The 17,975-nt window shown below is 43.2% G+C and overlaps 1 protein-coding gene across 2 annotated transcripts in view; it reads left to right on the plus strand.

The window, feature by feature from the left end:
- SMAD9 (SMAD family member 9) overlaps window positions 1-17,975 on the plus strand; it is a 42,014-nt gene that overhangs the window by 4,756 nt on the left and 19,283 nt on the right. For both annotated transcript variants that reach the window (XM_030274018.4, XM_030274028.4), the window contains exons 2-3: window positions 9,533-10,170; window positions 15,611-15,868. In XM_030274018.4, coding sequence (XP_030129878.1) covers window positions 9,759-10,170; window positions 15,611-15,868 — 670 coding nt within the window. In that variant the 5' untranslated portion in view covers window positions 9,533-9,758. The remainder of the gene's footprint in view (window positions 1-9,532; window positions 10,171-15,610; window positions 15,869-17,975) is intronic.

Here is a 17,975-nt window from a genome sequence, read left to right on the forward strand (position 1 = left end):
TCTAGAGTAGAGAAACCAAAATCCATTCCCATGGAGGCTGCAGCTCCCATGCCTGTCCTGCTGCATGGTCCCACAAGAACCACCTCAGGCTTCTTGGTGGTGGCCTCCTTGGGAGCCTTGAGTGCTAGGAGAGGAAGGGCAGAAACAGCTATGAAGAGATGGGGTGTTCCTTGGAATCCTGAGATGGATTTGAAGAAGAGTGAAATACTTCTTTTAAAGACTCAGGACCTGATTTGTGCCTTCTGTTCAGTGTTTTCTGAAGCTGGTAGTTAACATGACATGTCATCTTACATGCTAAAGAGAATTTAGCCTTTGTTTTTTATTCCCAGGCTCAAATATAGGCATATGAAGCCTGTTTAATCTCATAAGCAAGTGTTCTGGTTTACGGAGAATCTGAGCACCCACATCTTCAGCTGAAGTCAGTGGGAATGACCAGCTATTTCCTTCTTTCCCCCACAGGAGGGAACTAGATAGGCAAGTTCTTGCTCCGTTTGTTCTTAGCCCTGTTGTTGGGAAATAACTTCCACAGACGTCCAAGCATATCCAGATATTTTTCAAAGAAAATATCCTGGTCCCTTGACCAAGGCAATCCCTGCTACTGAATCAGATCTTTATATGGATAAAGCACACTAATACTAATACTCTACTCCACAGAGTTATTTGCTGCAGTTCTCCAAGATGCAGGCTATGTGGATACTCCACCCTTCCTCCCCCCAGCAGGGTTTCACAAGCCACTGAGGGCTCAATTAGCACAGATTACTGCGGATGTTCATGCAGGAGAACCTATATGTCAATCTTATTGCATTAGCAATTTCCCACAGTGATGCACAATGGAAGCCTTTTAGGGAAAACAGATTTGAATGTGATATGGTTTGAACACAATGAAATGCTAATGCGATTCCATGGACAACTGCTAGTGTGATGTATATAGAAAGTGTCTTATGTGTGAAATCTATCCCCCCTATACAGTTGGCCAGGCTGTCTCACCTGCAGAGAAGGAGAGGTGGCCAGCAGTACTGTTGCTTCCTCCCCAGGCCTGCTGCCAGTCAGAGGGGAAGCATTCTGGAAGTTCTTCCTTTTGAGTTTTTAATCCAGGATCCATATGATCAGTTGATCTGCATTTCACTTCCCACGCTGTGAGATGCTAAATCATCTGCAAAATACGAATGCTGTCTTAACACCAGAACTGAGTAATGCTTCAGCTAGACCTCCCTGAGGTGGGATGTGCTACCATACAATGTGAGGAGAACATTTGCTTTATCCTTTTTCCCTGTGTGCACTGTAAAGGCACAGGTATGCAAAAGTGTATTCTCTTCTGACAATTGAAGACACTAAACTTCCAGAATAGATTCCCATCAGACTAGAGTGCCACATCCTTAGTGAAGTAATTGTTCTTTAGATGTATCCTTATTCCCAACATTCTTAACATCTAAATCTAAGCAAATCCTTCTCCTAAAATGAGTATTTGGCAATGACTCCAAGAATGCCAGTGATTGATAACAAGGTTTACAGGATTCGATTAGTGTGGCTATAAACTTTAAACCAGCATGGAAGCTGAAATTCTTCTCAAGTCCCCTTCTTCCTTTGTGGAGTGTTTGTTCTGGAGGCACTCGGCTGCATGCTTTGTATTAGAGACAAATCAGCTTTTATTTTAAAAGCAGGAATTCTAATTTTTGTGGATTTCTAACCGTTCCATTCTTAGAAACACCAATGGGCTTTCCTACAGTTTCTCTGGGAATGGCGGGTATGTGAGGAATGCAGGACCGACTGGCTATAAAATGGGGCCATAGCCATGAGAAGACATTTTGGCTTCCTAGGGCAGGTTGATGCACCTCCTCATCACCCCAGTGCCTCCTGCCTTCTCCCAGACATACATCCTCAGAGCTTCTTCATGGTATGAGTGCTCCTTAGCCCTCAGCTCTGCTGGAGGAAAGCAGCTGAGAGAGGGGCTTTTCCTTGGAGGTGCCAGTCCGAGTCTGAGCAGGGCAGCCTCAGGAAGGGATAAGGCAGGGTGGGTGGGTCTTCTTCCTGCCTGCAGGGAGCAGGGTGTGAGGCAGAGAAGAGGATGTGTCCCTGTGGGATTGCATCTTAGAAACTTCAGTGTGGCCCAGACAGGGAATATTGTGCGATTCACTGCTTATAAACATCACAGTCACTGGTTTCCTTTAAAAATTAATACTGAGGAAGGAAGTGCAGTCGGAGAGAGATATCATAGTGATAAATCCAGTTTAGTATTTTTACATAGACTTTTGTTGTGGCAATTTTGTGGGATGCCCTCAGATATTGTGGGAGATTTTCAAAGACAAAAATTGGTGGGAATGTCCAGCCCTCTGGTTTGGGTTGCTGTCCTCAGCAGCTGGGTGCAAGTAGCCCGGGCGTCAAGGCCAGTGTAGCCATGCTAGCCCAGTGCTGCAGCAGAAGAGAGAGGCCCTTTTACTTGGTTGTAGTAGGGGATGTAGGCTCATAAGGGCTCATCTCAAGGGGTTTTCCAGTCCCTTCTTCCTCCCCAAGGCCAGCACAGTTATCCTTGAAGCCAGCTGTGTAAAATGCGCTCATAGACAGCAGCAACTGTCACAACACATATCTATCCTACTCATATGCTCTCCCTGATTTTTCAAGTGGACATGAAAGATGGATTGCCCCTATCCTGTCTGCAGCAGATTTTGCACATGGGGGTACTGTAACCGTGCCCATGTAACAGAACATAAGAGGGGAGAACACCTCTGTTCTCTCCATCTTATGTCACACTGACAAAGCTTTGTTGAACCATCTCCCAATGTGCTCATCCACAGTCCCACAGCAGGAGTCGGTACATACCTTCCTAATCAGGCATCATGGGCACACCAAACATGACCTGGGTACTTAATTTTCTTTTGCAACAGAATTTATGCTTCTGAAACACTTCAGCAGGTGTTTGGCCTGTGGAAGAGCACATAGCTGTTTTAAGGTGTGCAGATTATGTACTTGTCTCTCTCCTCCTTTGTATCAAGTTAGAATGTGTTATTCCTGTTAAGAGAAGCTAAAAGATGCCGAATAGATGAGGTAATACTTGAGTGGTTACATGGACTCAGAAAAATTATGTGGATGTCAGAGATTTTTAGTTACTAGCATCAAATTTTGTTCGTACTTTATTTGGGAGGCAGTGAGTTCAGGTGAAGGCTCCATAGGGTGAACAAGTGGCTGGAGAAGCATGAGGTGCTGTGAGTTTTGCTTTGTGATACTGATGCCTGCACATAAAGTTCAATGTAGAAGGGTTTTCTGAACAAACTTGAAAAAGACTCAAGAAATTAGGTTTCAGAAGTTTGCAGTCTTCATTTAAGTTTATATGAATAAATAAGATGTTGCCAGGGCTGTGCGAAACATGGGTAAATTTGAGCCTCAAACGCTCTACCTCCTATCCTTGCATCTGTTTCTGGCTGGAGCAGTCCAAGGTCAAGCCGGGAAGAAATGTAATTTCTTAATTAAAAAAAAACCCAACCTTCTTTTCTTCCTAGGTGTTAGGTTCTGTGGTCGTGGAAGAAGTTGTTAACATTGTAATGAATAATTCATTCAGTGTATTTTCTTGTGTGTGAAAGACAGTAGTTTCCAATGGATTCATAATAGCACCCTTGTCCCAAGGGTGGGTCCCAAGGACAACAAGAAGCCTCGGGGGATCCCAACTGATGTTGAGGGTGCCATGAGTGGAACAAGTGATTTACATGCTTAAAAAATTACATGTGGCCACTGTTACTGAGCTATGAGCTGATTACTGGACTGTGCCACTCAGGCTGTGCTTTCACATTGCTCTCCTGGAATGAGTGTATATGTGAAACCTCTGCTGCCCATCTCCAAGTTGCTGTTTGGACAAAAAAAATAAAAGGTTGGTTCATGAGGCCCGAGGCAAGGGCAAGGTTGGTGAGGTTCACCACTCATTTGAGATCCACATATTTGTACAAACTTTGTTTGTTTGTTTTAGAACTCTTTTCCCTGCTGATGGGTAGAAGATCCCCATAGCGAGTAGCAGTGATGATTTGACTCAGGAGGTTCTTTGCCAGCCCTGGGTGTGTGCAGGCTGCTGCCAGCTGGGCACATTTGAAAACATACCAAGAATCATTTTATTTAAAAAAACTTACATGCTTCTCTCTTTCATAGTAGGTAGAAGTAACTGAATCAGTGCTAGATAAAAATAACTAACCAAGAGCATGTTCACTGCATTCCTCTTCACACTGATCGACTGAAACAATTTTCTCCCTTCCAGTTCTGTTGTGATTTAGTTGCTGAGTGTCAGACTTCCAGTTATAATTGTCTCACTGCTCTGTTTTCCAGCCACATGCATCTCCAAGAACTGCACAGCTTATGTCTAGACGACCCTCTGAGAAATCTCCCTCGGTGGCCTTACTTAGCTGTTGCAGTGACAGCGAGACTGATGATGTCAGGCATTCTCGAGACAGCCATGCCTCTCACCAGGCAAGTGCTGGAGAGGAGGCAGCACCTTGAAGCTTTACGCTGAGACCAGAAGTACATGTACATCTGCCCACACTTGTGCTTACATGCACATACACAGATATGCTTTTGAGGGATGTTGGACACTTTGCTTTTACACAGTGGTGTCTTAAGTCAGTTGTTGTTAGCATCCATGAAGTTTTCCTTTTTGGCTTCTGCAGAAAGCTTAGAGAGAAATTTAATGAGGACTGGTACAATTTCCCTGCTGTGCCTATGGGAGCGAAATTCCCGCAGCCTGAGTGAATGGCCCAAAGCTGTGTCAGGAGAGGTTTGGGTTAGATATCAGGAAAAGTTTCTTCACCCACAGGGTGGTCGGGCACTGGAACAGGCTCTCCAGGGAAGTGGTCACAGCACCAAGCCTGACAGAGTTCAATAATGTTTGGACAATGCTCTGAGACACATGGTGTGACTCTTAAGGTGGCCTGTGCAGGGCCAGGATTTGGCTTTGATGACCCTAGTGTGTTCCTTTCAGCTCAAGATATTCTATGATTCTGTGACAACTAAATTAGAGGAAACTTCATCAGCATGTTTGACTGCACAGGCATTCTGCTGAGGTGGGATGTGAATCTTTCCTGACACAATGGATCCTTTTTACATTAGATAAAACCTAAACTTAACAAAATCTTTCCATAATGGAGATGTCAGCATATTTGCACTAGACAGAGAGAAGGGCAAGTTTAATTTCCATGAGCTCTGGAACCCCTCTTATTAATTTCATCAGGACCTGGCTCCAGTTAGGAAATGGTAAGCCTGCCATTATGGTGGGCTTTTTTCTGCTCCTGACATGTCAGGCTCTTTAGTGCTACAGTAGAAGTTACTGTAGTGAAGCTCCTGGAGCAACACATTTCTCCTTTTGACCTGAGGACCTACAGGTTATTTCTACACCAGGAGGTGAAAAATGGGCAACAGAGGAGAAAATATCCTAGTCCCTTCCACTTCATGTCCATTTTACTGGCTCTTACCCTTGCAGTCATTCAGACTTGAGGTGCCTCATCTGACACAGCATTAGCTGTATGCAGTGCCTGATTTTGCTATGTCTTTTCTATGTATTTACCTGTATGTGGAGTGGTCCATGCTATATACACACATATTTTTCTCAAATATAGATTTAGAGACTTGGGGATGAGTAGATCAGATATGGGTGTCAAAAATTTGGACATATTTATGTAGCCAAGCAAATTCTACTGAAAGACTGCTTCTATACTAACAAACACACCTTATACTGTTCTTGGTCTTGAGGCTTACTTCTGTGCAATGGTTGTCTCACCCTCCAAAACATGATGGCTCTATGCTGACTTATTATTAGGAGTGACCCCTGTTCCCTCCTAGCTCTTGAACTACGCACTAAAGTGGTTTGGGGGAGTGCTGTGGGTACAGACCAAAGCCATTCCAGATGCTGTGGTAATAACGTGCTACAGGTAATAAAGTTCCTGTGCCCAGAGATGTTTCCCACTGCTATTGTGCCACAGCACAATATGCTCCCTATGTTTAGGGAGAATGGAGCCAGTGAGCTGGGCTGACATGTTTCCAGTCCCACCTTCTCGAGACTGCAGGCCACAGAAAAAAAAACAGTGGGTTCATGCTCAAGTCCCAGTTGTCTTCTACCTCTTCCCTAAATCAAGCTTCAGATCTTAGGCTATACTCAGTGATAGAAGAAAGATTTACACCATGGAAGACTGACCCTGTTTAGTGTTGACTATCAGTCACTTAGCTGACAGATAGACAAAGCCTTCCTTGTAGTCCCAGAGGAGGGAATTGTGTTAGGAATGCATCCTGAACAATGCCTGACTCATCCTCATGATAGCACATCATATCTGAGGGAGATAGAGCTGGCCAGACCAGAACTTCCATCATTATATAATGGACAGATGTTGGGAATGTGGATCAAAGCTGTAACACTTCCCTCCCCACTGCTACTCTAAACTGCATCAAGCATCAAGAAACACAGTGGATCATCAGCATAGAAAATAGATCAAGTGTGGGGTTGAAACATTCCAGGTAGGCAAGTTGCCAGTTACCAAAGGTGTATGGCTTAAGCAACTGCTGTCCTGAAAGACTAATAAAATTAAATTGTGAATTGACATCTCTGTTGTTGCAGCCCTGGAGCAGAGTGGTTGCCACCCTATTTGACAATGGAGAATCTAGCATAGCAACAGCGGACTTAGTCTGCTGAATAGTGTGCAGTATCTTATAATTTAATAATACTATTTGAAAGCTGTTTAGTTTATTTAATACCATTTATATTTTATTTGTCAGTTGAATTTGGGGAAAAAACATTTTAGAAGAAACTGGGGGGAGCGCGGTAGGAAATTGTGCAATGTACTTATCTGAGACTATATCACATGGTCTGCAAAGCCCGGCTTTTGCTTTTATACACATAGTCTTGGCGACTCTCCCACCAGCAACAATAGTGCTCAGACTCATACTGATGTCACTGTTGAGTTATTTAATTTGACTGAAGGAGATTAATGTGTTTATTTAAAACCTTGGTAAAAATGGAAAAGAAAATCTTGGGACAATACTTTTATGTGAACATGTATGTTTTCACATCTGATGATTGTAATGTTGCATTAACTTATCAGGAGCAGTTGTTTACACTTGCCAATGCCCAGGAGACCCCCTCAGATAAGAAGTGTGAGCCGTTTTCCCTCTCAGCATAGAGCAGAGACTTCTACACTGCTACTGGTCTGGTGGGCTTTCATCCCAAACTTTCCTTGCTTCCTGTTACTGCTTTCATGGTTGATCCACAGTGATCCCTGCATTGTTTTATTTTCTTATGTGAAGATGGGGTTTGGTGCCACCAGGCAATGACAGCTGTGTGATGGTGGATCCTCCACAGGTTTTCACCAGGGCAGCAAGGGACGGACACCTCCACTGCACAGGGTGTCTGGATGGGGCTGGTGCTGGGCTCTGTAGCCTGAACCTGCTCCTGCAAAGGCTGGAGCCTTCCTGCCTAAATTTTATCCACATCATGTTTTACAAACAGATTGACAGTTCTTCTCCTGTGATAAATCACTCTGATTTTCCTTCATTTTCACATATATCCTCTAAGTGTTTGGAATATACTTTTTGGCTTTGTCTAGAGGCATTAGTAACTAATTAAATACTCCAGATCATTGGACTTTTACTAATACAGAACAGGGAAAAAAACCTGGAATCTGAAGTTTCTTTTTGCATGGTGAGACAGGTTTCCACAGTTCCATGGACTGATGAATGGCACGAGCCGGGGGATTTCTGCCGTGCTCTGTCAAGAGCCTCTCTTGACAGTTGAGGACAAAGGGACACACACATAGGTTAATAATGTAGAAATTGCATAAGCCAGAGCTCAGTGCTCTGGTGGGTGCCCGAAGCAAGGTGTGCCTGTTCTACCTTCCAGTTTTGTAGTTCCTCTGTGCATGTTTTCATGGTGCTTCGCATATGAAAGTCTTGGGGAAGAGCAGCTGCTGCTGCTGAAGAGTTCCTTTCATGATTTCTCCTCTGTGGGGCCAAGTGCTTCCGTCCTCCTAGTGCAGTGGAAGGCTTTTGGGAATTTGAGCCGCCTCCCCCACCATTGCTGCTGTTGTGGAGGAAGGGAAAAAGCTTGTTATGTTTCCACATATCTGCATTTCTCGGGACGATGGGCATCTCCCAAAGGGAAATGCAGTGGGGCATAGGGATGGGCATGAGAACAAAACAGAAAAATAGCTCTAGGCAGTCCTTGGTCCTCAGTAAACATCACAGCCTGCCCAAGACACTGTGCTGCCCTGGGCCATGTGTGCTCACACTGTAGCATGCTCCAGAGCTGCATGGCATCAAGGTATCTGAGTATGCCAAGGAAACAGTCTTTGGGATTGGCCTCCTGTCTCACTGAGTTGTACCTGCAGCTGCACACGGTGTCCCCAACTGCCCTTTGAACAAGATCTGTACATTTAAGGAAATAGCACAAAAATATGGTTTGTGAAGCTCTGCCACTCCCTGTAGGGGGCAACATTTGTCTCCTCAGTGGCTGCATCTAAGTGGTGCTGAGGGCTTTGAGCAAACCTTTATTGGTGGGGCAGAAAGGTCCACAGGGGTGGACTAGGTCAGTTATGGAGCTGCTCTTCTAGAGGCATCTATTTGGAAGCTGCTCCCATCTTCTGTTTTAAGTGCCCTCTGTGTAGTTCAGACCTTTGGACTTGCTGTGCACAGGGGGTCCATGAAATATATTTAAAGCAGTAAATAGCTTGACATACAAGGACATTTTTTCCTCAGAGTTCCAGTCAGTGGAAATATGTAATTTTCAGCTAAAATTAGACTGGCTCCAGCTATATGAAGAAAAAAAAAAAAAAAAAGCCCCCAAGAATTAAACTCTTTCTGTTGGACTTTGTCAGATGTAGCAGCTCCTAGCAAAAATAACTCAGGATCTATCCAGCACAAACTGTGTCCAAAAGTCTGTGATTTGGATCCAGAAAGTTGTGAACTGTTGAAGAGGGAGAAACACACTTTATAGGCAGAAAAGGTTTTTCTCTTCCATGTAAGAAAATATAAATAAGTTTAGAGAATACTAGTAAATCTTTCAAGAGCCTTAAATGAAATCTAGGAGTAGTTTAAATTAATCTTGCAGTTAATGTTTTACAGCTCTTGACAGTACAGTGAGATTGGAGTGGCAGAGAGGGAGTTGAAATCAGAACAGTATTCTACTCATTGCTTCCATAAAATTTGATATTACAGATTTATTTTCATAGAAGATGATTGAGCTGAACCTACAGCTACCAGCATATAAAAAAAGAGGGTAAATTTTCTTTTGTACTAAAAATAATCTTAGTCCTGCAATCATTTGCCTGGCTGCATTAAACTCTAAACACAAGTTAAAGTGACTGGATACTTTACAATATCCATGGTCCAACTCTAAAATGAGTGGGGTGGATAGTGCGGAGGAGAGGCTTGGGCCCAAAATAAACACTAAAAACCAAACAGAAAACCCCTGAAAATTAACTACACATTTTGAATGATTTCTCTTTCAAAACATTTTATTGAAGGAACAATGGAAATAGTGTGTGAAGCCTAACCATGTATTGTGTTCCTGTTCCAGGCTTCATCAGGAGTTTCTTGATGTTTGGAAAGTTGTGAGACCCACCCTGTAGGACTACTTGTAACCAGTGCCTAAGACTACAAAAACGTACGTGTGAAAGAGCCTCTCTTCCTTCTTCCACTGAAGGAAGTGTCCATCACAATACTGTGGAAACTCCGTGCAGGCCTTGCAAGGCAGGAGAACAGCTTGTGCTTCCATTAACGCTCGTGCGTAATCTCTGCTTCTTATGCACTCCAGCACCCCTATCAGTTCCTTGTTCTCCTTCACCAGCCCCGCAGTGAAAAGGCTGCTGGGCTGGAAACAAGGAGATGAAGAAGAAAAGTGGGCAGAAAAAGCTGTTGATTCCTTGGTGAAGAAGTTGAAGAAGAAAAAAGGAGCCATGGAAGAACTGGAGAGGGCTCTGAGCTGCCCAGGTCAGCCCAGTAAATGCGTCACAATCCCACGTTCCTTGGATGGGCGGCTGCAGGTGTCTCACCGCAAGGGGCTTCCCCACGTCATATATTGCAGAGTGTGGCGCTGGCCTGACTTACAATCTCACCATGAGCTGAAACCACTGGAATGTTGTGAGTTCCCTTTTGGCTCAAAACAAAAAGAAGTGTGCATCAACCCCTACCATTACCGGCGGGTGGAAACACCAGGTAATTATGTCATCTGCAAATGATTTGCATCTCTGTGTTAGCTCTTGCTCCGGCAGGTCTAATCTTGGTGCATCCTACAGCAGTGCTCTGAAATGTGAAAAGGCAGGCTCCATCTGATGGAAGGATCTTGGGTCTTACCCTGCCTGCTGCTATCATAGCTCTGGCAGCCAGGACTAGGGAGGGAGTAAGGAGCCCCTCTCCCATTGGGATCTGCATCCCATCGGACCAGTGAGGGCACCCGGATCTTGTCCAAGGTGCTGAAAGCAGCTTCCTCTCCATGAGCGTGGGTGCTGAATCCTCCCATCTGAACTGGTGGCATGAAGTCTGGGCACCAGCCTGGCCTCACCACCATAGTGAGATTTATGTCTCATTGAAAACCAGGAAACACTAGCTCTCTCTTTAAAGATAAGAGTTGCAATAAAATGGCATGTTTTGCAGTGAATATGAAACCAGGTCAGTTGATTTTTCCTAAAATACCTGGTGGCCTGCCTTAGGTGGGTTTGGTTTACCTAAATTGAGAGTTTATGTCAAATAAATCCACCAGGTTCCCATAAAAAGTTGAAATTTTCTACTGATAATCCTCTTTGGACTGCACTAAAAACTTACGACCTCACTGAAAGGTCTTTATGTCAATGAAACAGCTGTTAAAAAAATTTAGTGTTCAGTGTTGACTTCTATAGGGATCTTAGAAAGCAGGGCTGGCAAAAGTCTTGAGCAATCATCCTGTTTTCCTCTGTCCAGACTCCCAAACCAAACCAAATTACCAGGTACATTCCTGACAGATATTTTCCTAATGAGCTCTAAAAATCCCATGTGATAAAGGCTCTACAACCTCCCCAGGCAAGTGAAGCTATTGCTTTGCTATCCTTACAGTTCAAAATGGTTTCTAATGTCTAACCTAGCTCTCCCTTACTGCCAAAAATCATGGTAATTTGATTTACTAATGGATACAGTTGGTAAGTGTATACTTTTTATTCTGAGATTACTCCTTGTCTGGCATGAACTTTACTCTGAGGTGACATTAGGATCAGATAAGTGAACTGTGGGATGTTTCTTTTCACAGATGAAATAAGGGAAAGACATTTGTTAACATTTGTTAAAGAGGGGCTGCTTCCTTTTCTGATAATCCTTCCAGTGCAGCAGAGCACTGTATCCAATCCGCTGTAAACATTGTCAAAACTTTTCTATTTTACAGCTACACTGAGTGGTGCTTATTGTCAACAGTTTTCAGTGGAAAGAGCTGATCTCATGCACTGCTAAAGTAAACTCTTCAATAATTTAAGAAAAGATGCTCATAAAATATCCCATTTTTTTGTTTATTGCACTTCTTTATTCGTCGGCTCTAGTCTTTAGTGTCTTCTCATTTCTTCTGGTGTTACTTCGGTGCAGTTAATGGAGTCTCCTCGGTGCAGAGGCTGACAACACTGAATGGTACTGATTTCAACCCTGGTTTTCTCATCTGTTCAGTGCCAGCTAACAAACACTGCTAATGGAATTGTCCAGCGGCTGTTAAATGGCTGTCAAAGCTTCTTGTTCTGATCCTGAAACTCAGAGGCTTTCAGCTGTGAAGATGTCTCTATTGTTTGTGCAGCACACTGGCAGTATCTCTGCTAGTAAAACAGAAGAGGGGACAAGGTGCAGGTCTGGGTATTGCTGCGTTGGTAACATGATCCCAGGAACAGCTTTCACCCACGTGGACTTGCGTGAACTAGCAGCTCTCAGAGTTAGCCCACAGGAGGGACTTTGGGCACTTTGGACTTGGCCACGTTGCTTTGGAGGTGAAAGTGATTGCAGCTGTGAGGATACAAGCTGTGCTGTGCCAGTTCTCCACAGGACCCAGGAATTGTTCTCAGGCTGTTGTATTCACTCCTACAACTCTGCTTACAGGGGCAACTCAGAAGCTGAAGCTCACAGCTATAGGATATATTTGTATCATATAGCAAAGAGTGCAACCCACTCAGGTGCTCTGGGGCAGCAGCAGGAGAGAGAACTTGCACTAATGCAAGTGGTGCGATGCAGCTCCAGTTAGAAAGCAGTGCTGCTGTGGACAGGATAATTTTTGACTTAGACAAACTGATTGGTTTCATGAAGCCTGAGTGGGACTAAGATATGATAGCCTCCCAGGAGGAAGACCACCTGATGGCTTCACTGTTGGCCATGTGCTTGGGAGTAGTCCTGGGCACAGGGAAGAGATGTATCTTACTGGAGAGCAGTCTCCAAAAGTAGTAAACTATGCAGAGATGGATTAATGTGTGAGAAATTGCAGTGTGGGTGTTGTACCTGAAATTAAAATGAAGCAGGTAAGTTTGCTTGCTAGCATCTGAAGTCACAGGCACAGCCAGGTTCCCAGCAAGAACTGTTGAAGCTAAAGGGAATGGGAGAAAGGTATGAAAAGCAGTGGCAGGACTTAGGACATGACCATATTTGTCTTCAGTTGAACAAAGATCATCAACACTTCAGCATGCTTAGAAGAAAGGATCCACCACTGGCTTTTGGTGGACAGTAGCACATAGAAGAAAAGGACCCCAATAAGGAGAATATGTGGGTAGTTCATGAGGATAGACAGGTCCCAACACACCCAGTTACTCAGTTTTATGCCTCTGGTTACACTTGGTTCAGAGCGGTTGAGCCCTGGAGAGTGACATGCTACCAAAAGAACAAGGAGAACGAGGCCCTGGGGGTACTCTAAGCCACAAACAAGAACTCTCTGAATGCCTCCCCACCACAGAGGCTTTAGCCCTCTAGGCAGTCACAGAACAGTCAGTGGAAAGAGTGAGTGAGGTGGCAAACAAGCTGTTCAGCAGAGCAGAAATTAAGAGTGCCATGGTCAGAGCTGGGAAGGAGTTCAAGGCTTGAAAATTCTTCCTGCTGACTCACTCAAGGCAAATCAAAGGCTTTCCCTGGCAAGCGCTGTTCACACATCCAGATTCTCAGCTTTCATTTAGAGGAGGAATTGAGTTCTCACAGGGCTGAAGGAAGCAGCTCCCTCAGCTGTGGTACCCACAGTGAGGTGTCAGCCTCTCAACACTGCATGATGTTGCTGCACACAGCTGCCTCTGCTGAGTGCAAAGGGATCCCCAGCTCCTCATTTTTGAAGGTTGCCAGTCAGAGCTGGCTGATCAGCAGCTGACCTGACAAGCATCATACCAGCTTCATGGAGCTGCTGAGGAAAACTCCGGAAGCAGCAACAGCTCACAGCCTGGAGCTGTTCACAGGAGCACGGGATAGGAGGAATACAGCTCATCAAAACCATATCTGCAGTGATGGTACTGGTCTTGTCCCAGTATATAGCAGTTAAAGAGTTTATTCCTCTCCACTGCCTGTGAAGAGATCCACAGGGGACTGGGCAGTGCATGCCAGATGTTAATACTTGTATTGCTTGTATGAGTCCTACCTGGATGTTTAAAGCTAAAAGAACAGGAAAGAAGCAGAAATACCTTTCTCTACCAAACGACTTAAGAAAGTGGCAGCAGAGTCTTCATGCCACAAATAGGGCATATGAGAGGCAGAAGGAAAGAAAGTAGTCTCTAGAGCACCAGTCCTTGTCCTGGCCAGAGGCTAATTAGCAATGCATTGGGCCAGAGAACCATGTATTTGTGGTGTTTTAACAGGTATCCCAGTGCCTGTGTTTCCAGGCGGGTGAGAAGATAACTTCTGCAGTGAACTCCCTGCCATCAGTCCAATCTTTTGCATAGTGTTAGGGCTCAGTTCTTCAGGTCATGGGTGACTAGCAAATTCCCAGTGGTATATTCCAGTAGGTGGAAGACAAGTTGTTTAACCTTGCCTATACTGCAGCATGGTGCTACATTGAGCAAGAAGCTGTAAACCCTTTGTTAGTACTGTAAATGTCCCAGCTCTCTGGGACATATAGCAACTAATGTGCATTCCAAGCAGAGTTCCTGCAGCCTCTTCTCATGCATATGTTTTGCATTATCTATACATTATTTGCTTTATTCAATAGCAATTATTCCACCCTTTCATTATGCTGGATAAATGAGAGTTTGCTGTAATTAAAAGTTGTTAGCTAACCTACCTAAAAATAATTTGCCTTACCTAGACAGCTTTTTGGCCCAGGCAATATGTTAAAACATGTTCAAACTGTATGTTCCCATCAACATTTAAAAACAAGAGCATACATTGCTATTTGTTTACATAAACTAGTATGGATAGACTGGAAGGTGATGTGCTGCTGGGTTTTAGGCCAGAGGAACTCTGGATACTAGGTTAGTCAATACAAGCTGCTGAATTGTCCCTGATGCTGGGATAATTCATCCTTCTTACAATAACTCAAATTGCCTCCTTCTTTGGTGGCTTTTACATCTGCATGATACCAACTGGGAATTCATTCCCCCTACCTGTGTTCAAAGCCTTAACGAAGATAATTAGGCACTATGTGAGCTAGTAACCAATAGAGAAATCCTGGGATACAGGAATCACACATGTAGGGACTGCTCTCACCACCAAGGACTATGGAAGACACAGTTAAAGCCTCAGGTTGAACTCTTATATTAAAAATCAGTCAGCAAGCCTCCTTATGTTCCAGCCCAGGGTTAGCATCTTCATAGGTATCTCACTAGTCAGGATTTTCAAAGTGTTTTGAGTCTTAATTCTATTCTTGTTTTTCATATGTCCAAAGTAATTTGGATCAGCTTTGGGTTTCTCATAGGGGCTATGCTGTTATCAGCACTGACAGTGTGGGATGAAAATGAAGAGAGTTTGTGGATAGGCAGTATCTTCTACTAGCCTAATTTTTAACTGGGTTATTTTGGATTTCAGTTTTCTGGCCTGCATTTTTCATGTCTTAAATAACAACCACTGACATATGCCTTCTTATGCTTGATCTTTTCTAACTATATTGCAAGACCTAAATTGATATTGCTGCAATGTTTGAATTGCCATTTACATTTCCTTTCAAAGATCCCACTGTCTGTCTGGCAGCATTTTCAAGTACTTGACAACATTTTAGGTCTGCTGTCTGGCTTCATGTTGGTACTTCCTTTTGCTCATCTGTAACTCGCTGGTAGTAAAATATGCAGTGTATTGTAGAGCACTATTAATTGTTTTTAAACTTGGCTGTGAATTTGGCACATCCTGGTGATAATATTTAGAAAACTTCTGATATGTTCAGTTTTTGAAGAAGGGAGAAATAGGTAATTTTGAAAGGGAGAGATATGCTGTACTTGTGAATTTTATGGTACCTTTCTCAAGTCAAGATTCCTCATTTTGCATGTGGAGCTGCTGTAACTGGCTGCAGATCTGGAGAAAAGTGTCCAGGAATTCAGCTTTTGATTCTTGGGTTTGGACAAGTTTGTTACTTTTCAATGACTTGTATACAGAGAGCAATATTTGAGCAGCATGGAATATGCCTCTTTGTAACTTACACCAAGATATACTTTCAAGAGCACAGTTTAACCATTTTTTCTGTTGTTTTTGTTTTCAGTGCTACCTCCTGTACTTGTTCCAAGACACAGCGAGTTTAACCCTCACCTCAGCCTCCTTGCCAAGTTTCGAAACACTTCTCTGCACAGTGAGCCACTGATGCCCCACAATGCCACTTATCCAGATTCTTTCCAGCATCCTCCGTGCACCCCTTTCCCATCATCCCCCAGCCACATGTTCTCCCAGTCACCTAACAGCATCAGCTACCCCAACTCACCAGAAAGCTCTTCTGGACCTGGAAGTCCCTATCAGCTCATGGGTAAGAATGAGCTTTGGGACACTCTGACACTCTGAGGCATTTGAGGTTGGGTGACAATTCTGTGCTCCCCCCAGACTGTAGCTGCAGATTGAACTGTTGGATAGAATGGACTTGGAATGTGATTTCTTGTGACTGTCTCCTGTATAATGTCTCTCAGTCCTTCTGACAGATGCTCAAGAGATTGAGAACTATAGTCATCCTGCTCCTAGAAGTGCCTGGGTGAGATGTCATGATTACTCTGGGGAAAAATCTGAGGAGAGAAGCAGGTGTGGCAGAAAAGAGCACTTGCAAGACCTAAGTTAGGCACCTAGAATGGTTAGAGTATAAACCTTTAGAAACTCCATCAAGGAGACAGGATAAAATGGGGTAACTGGTGTCCAGAAAGTTTTTTAAGTTTATGGCAATCCTACTGACTGTATAAATTTCAGAAAGTTAAGGTGTTTAACAATCTGGCCCAACACTTGGAGAAGTCACCAGGCAAGTTCCTGTGACTTAGGAACATGTTCCACAGTTCTGAGATTAGCAGGTTTATGTCGCTCAGATTGTTTGTGTTGCGAACTCCTGACTTAGTACAGCTCTAATTACCTGAAAATTTAATTGTGCATTTGCTGTTAATGCAACACAGCTAAGAGCTAGTTTTCATATCAAAATATGGTAACTTTAACTTTCAAATAGTTTCAGTTATGGCAGCTTTTTCACAAAGATAAATTCAGGTCAGAATCTTGTCATTTAAGATTTTAGTGTCTCAGTTATGAAGCATTTAAATTCAGGTCCTTAATGATATGCCTATTTTATTTTAAGTGCAGGAAGATGTTTATTTTACAAAGTGTCTGTAGCATTTGAACTTCCTTTTAAGCTGAATACTTTCAACACAGTGTGATGCTTTTCCTTCCCTCTTCATTCATTGAATGTTCCTTCATTCATTTCTTCTCTAGATCTGTATTTCTGATTAAATCATATTTAGCAACATTGAAACATTTCATGAGGTAGCAAGACTTGTTTGTCTTCTCCAATATTTTTCTTTCACCTGTGTGTAACTAAGCTGGATTCAGTGGAGCTGGTCTTGACATGTAAATCAGGCCCATTCCAGCTGTGTAATGACTTGACTTGTGCATTTAACTGAACCTGGAACCTCGCAAAGCTACTTAATAATGGAAGTGGCTCAACCTGAGCTTCAGTGTATCACAGCACACAGCATACTGATAAGCATAATTTGCCTGTGTAACAATCAGGGATGAAAGGCTAAAGCATACTGGAGTTACATCAAGAACCTATAGAGGGATTGCTGTGACCGCATATAGATGTAGAGGTTCTGCATCTTGTGGAAGTGTCTATACTCTCCCTGTAACCAGTGGAGGAAAACAGACACTCCTAGAATAAGATTCATTGCATCTTCATGTATGTGTCCAATACACTGTGTCTGCAGGTTCCTATTTTTCTTTAGTGGATTTAAGGAGATCTAAATGGGACTAGCTTAGGAGTAGACATCAAAAATATCCATATGACCATGTGATTTGGGGATTATATTCCTTTCTATATCCTATTTTCTCTTCCACTATTTCTTGATTTTGTTTTACTGTTTTTTGTTGGAAGGTTATGTCATTTAAGTGCTAGAAATATCATACAGTGTATGAAATTCCTAGGCATTGAACAGTGCTTAACTAGAATAGAATAACATGGCTTACTTGTAAGATGCAGTGGTTGTCTCATGATATAGTTGACAGTTATCCACTCTGGGTCAAGTTGCTCCATTTTGATGGCCAGCCAACAGACTCCAAACACAAGGAGGAATTTCAGTCTGGAACCAAGTTAAACCATTCTTAAAGAGGCCTTGGTCCTGCAAGCTTGTATATGGCTATAATTTTCATATAAGCCCATTGAATTTTTGTTCAAATGAGGCAAAACTATACACTTTTAGTGCTTCTGCACTGAATGTTATCATTTTATAATATGAAAATTAATTCCTTTTTTTATTTAGCTTTCTAAGGCCTCCAGCCTTTCTGGATAATCCCCACTGTAGAGTCACCTGTTTTCTAGCTCATGGTGTTGTAAATGAAACAAATCAGGAGCTGAGCAATTGTTACTTGATACTTTTCTTCCCAATGTT

The sequence above is a fragment of the Taeniopygia guttata genome, chromosome 1 (assembly GCF_048771995.1).
Source record: "Taeniopygia guttata chromosome 1, bTaeGut7.mat, whole genome shotgun sequence".
Classification (NCBI taxonomy): Eukaryota; Metazoa; Chordata; class Aves; order Passeriformes; family Estrildidae; genus Taeniopygia; species Taeniopygia guttata.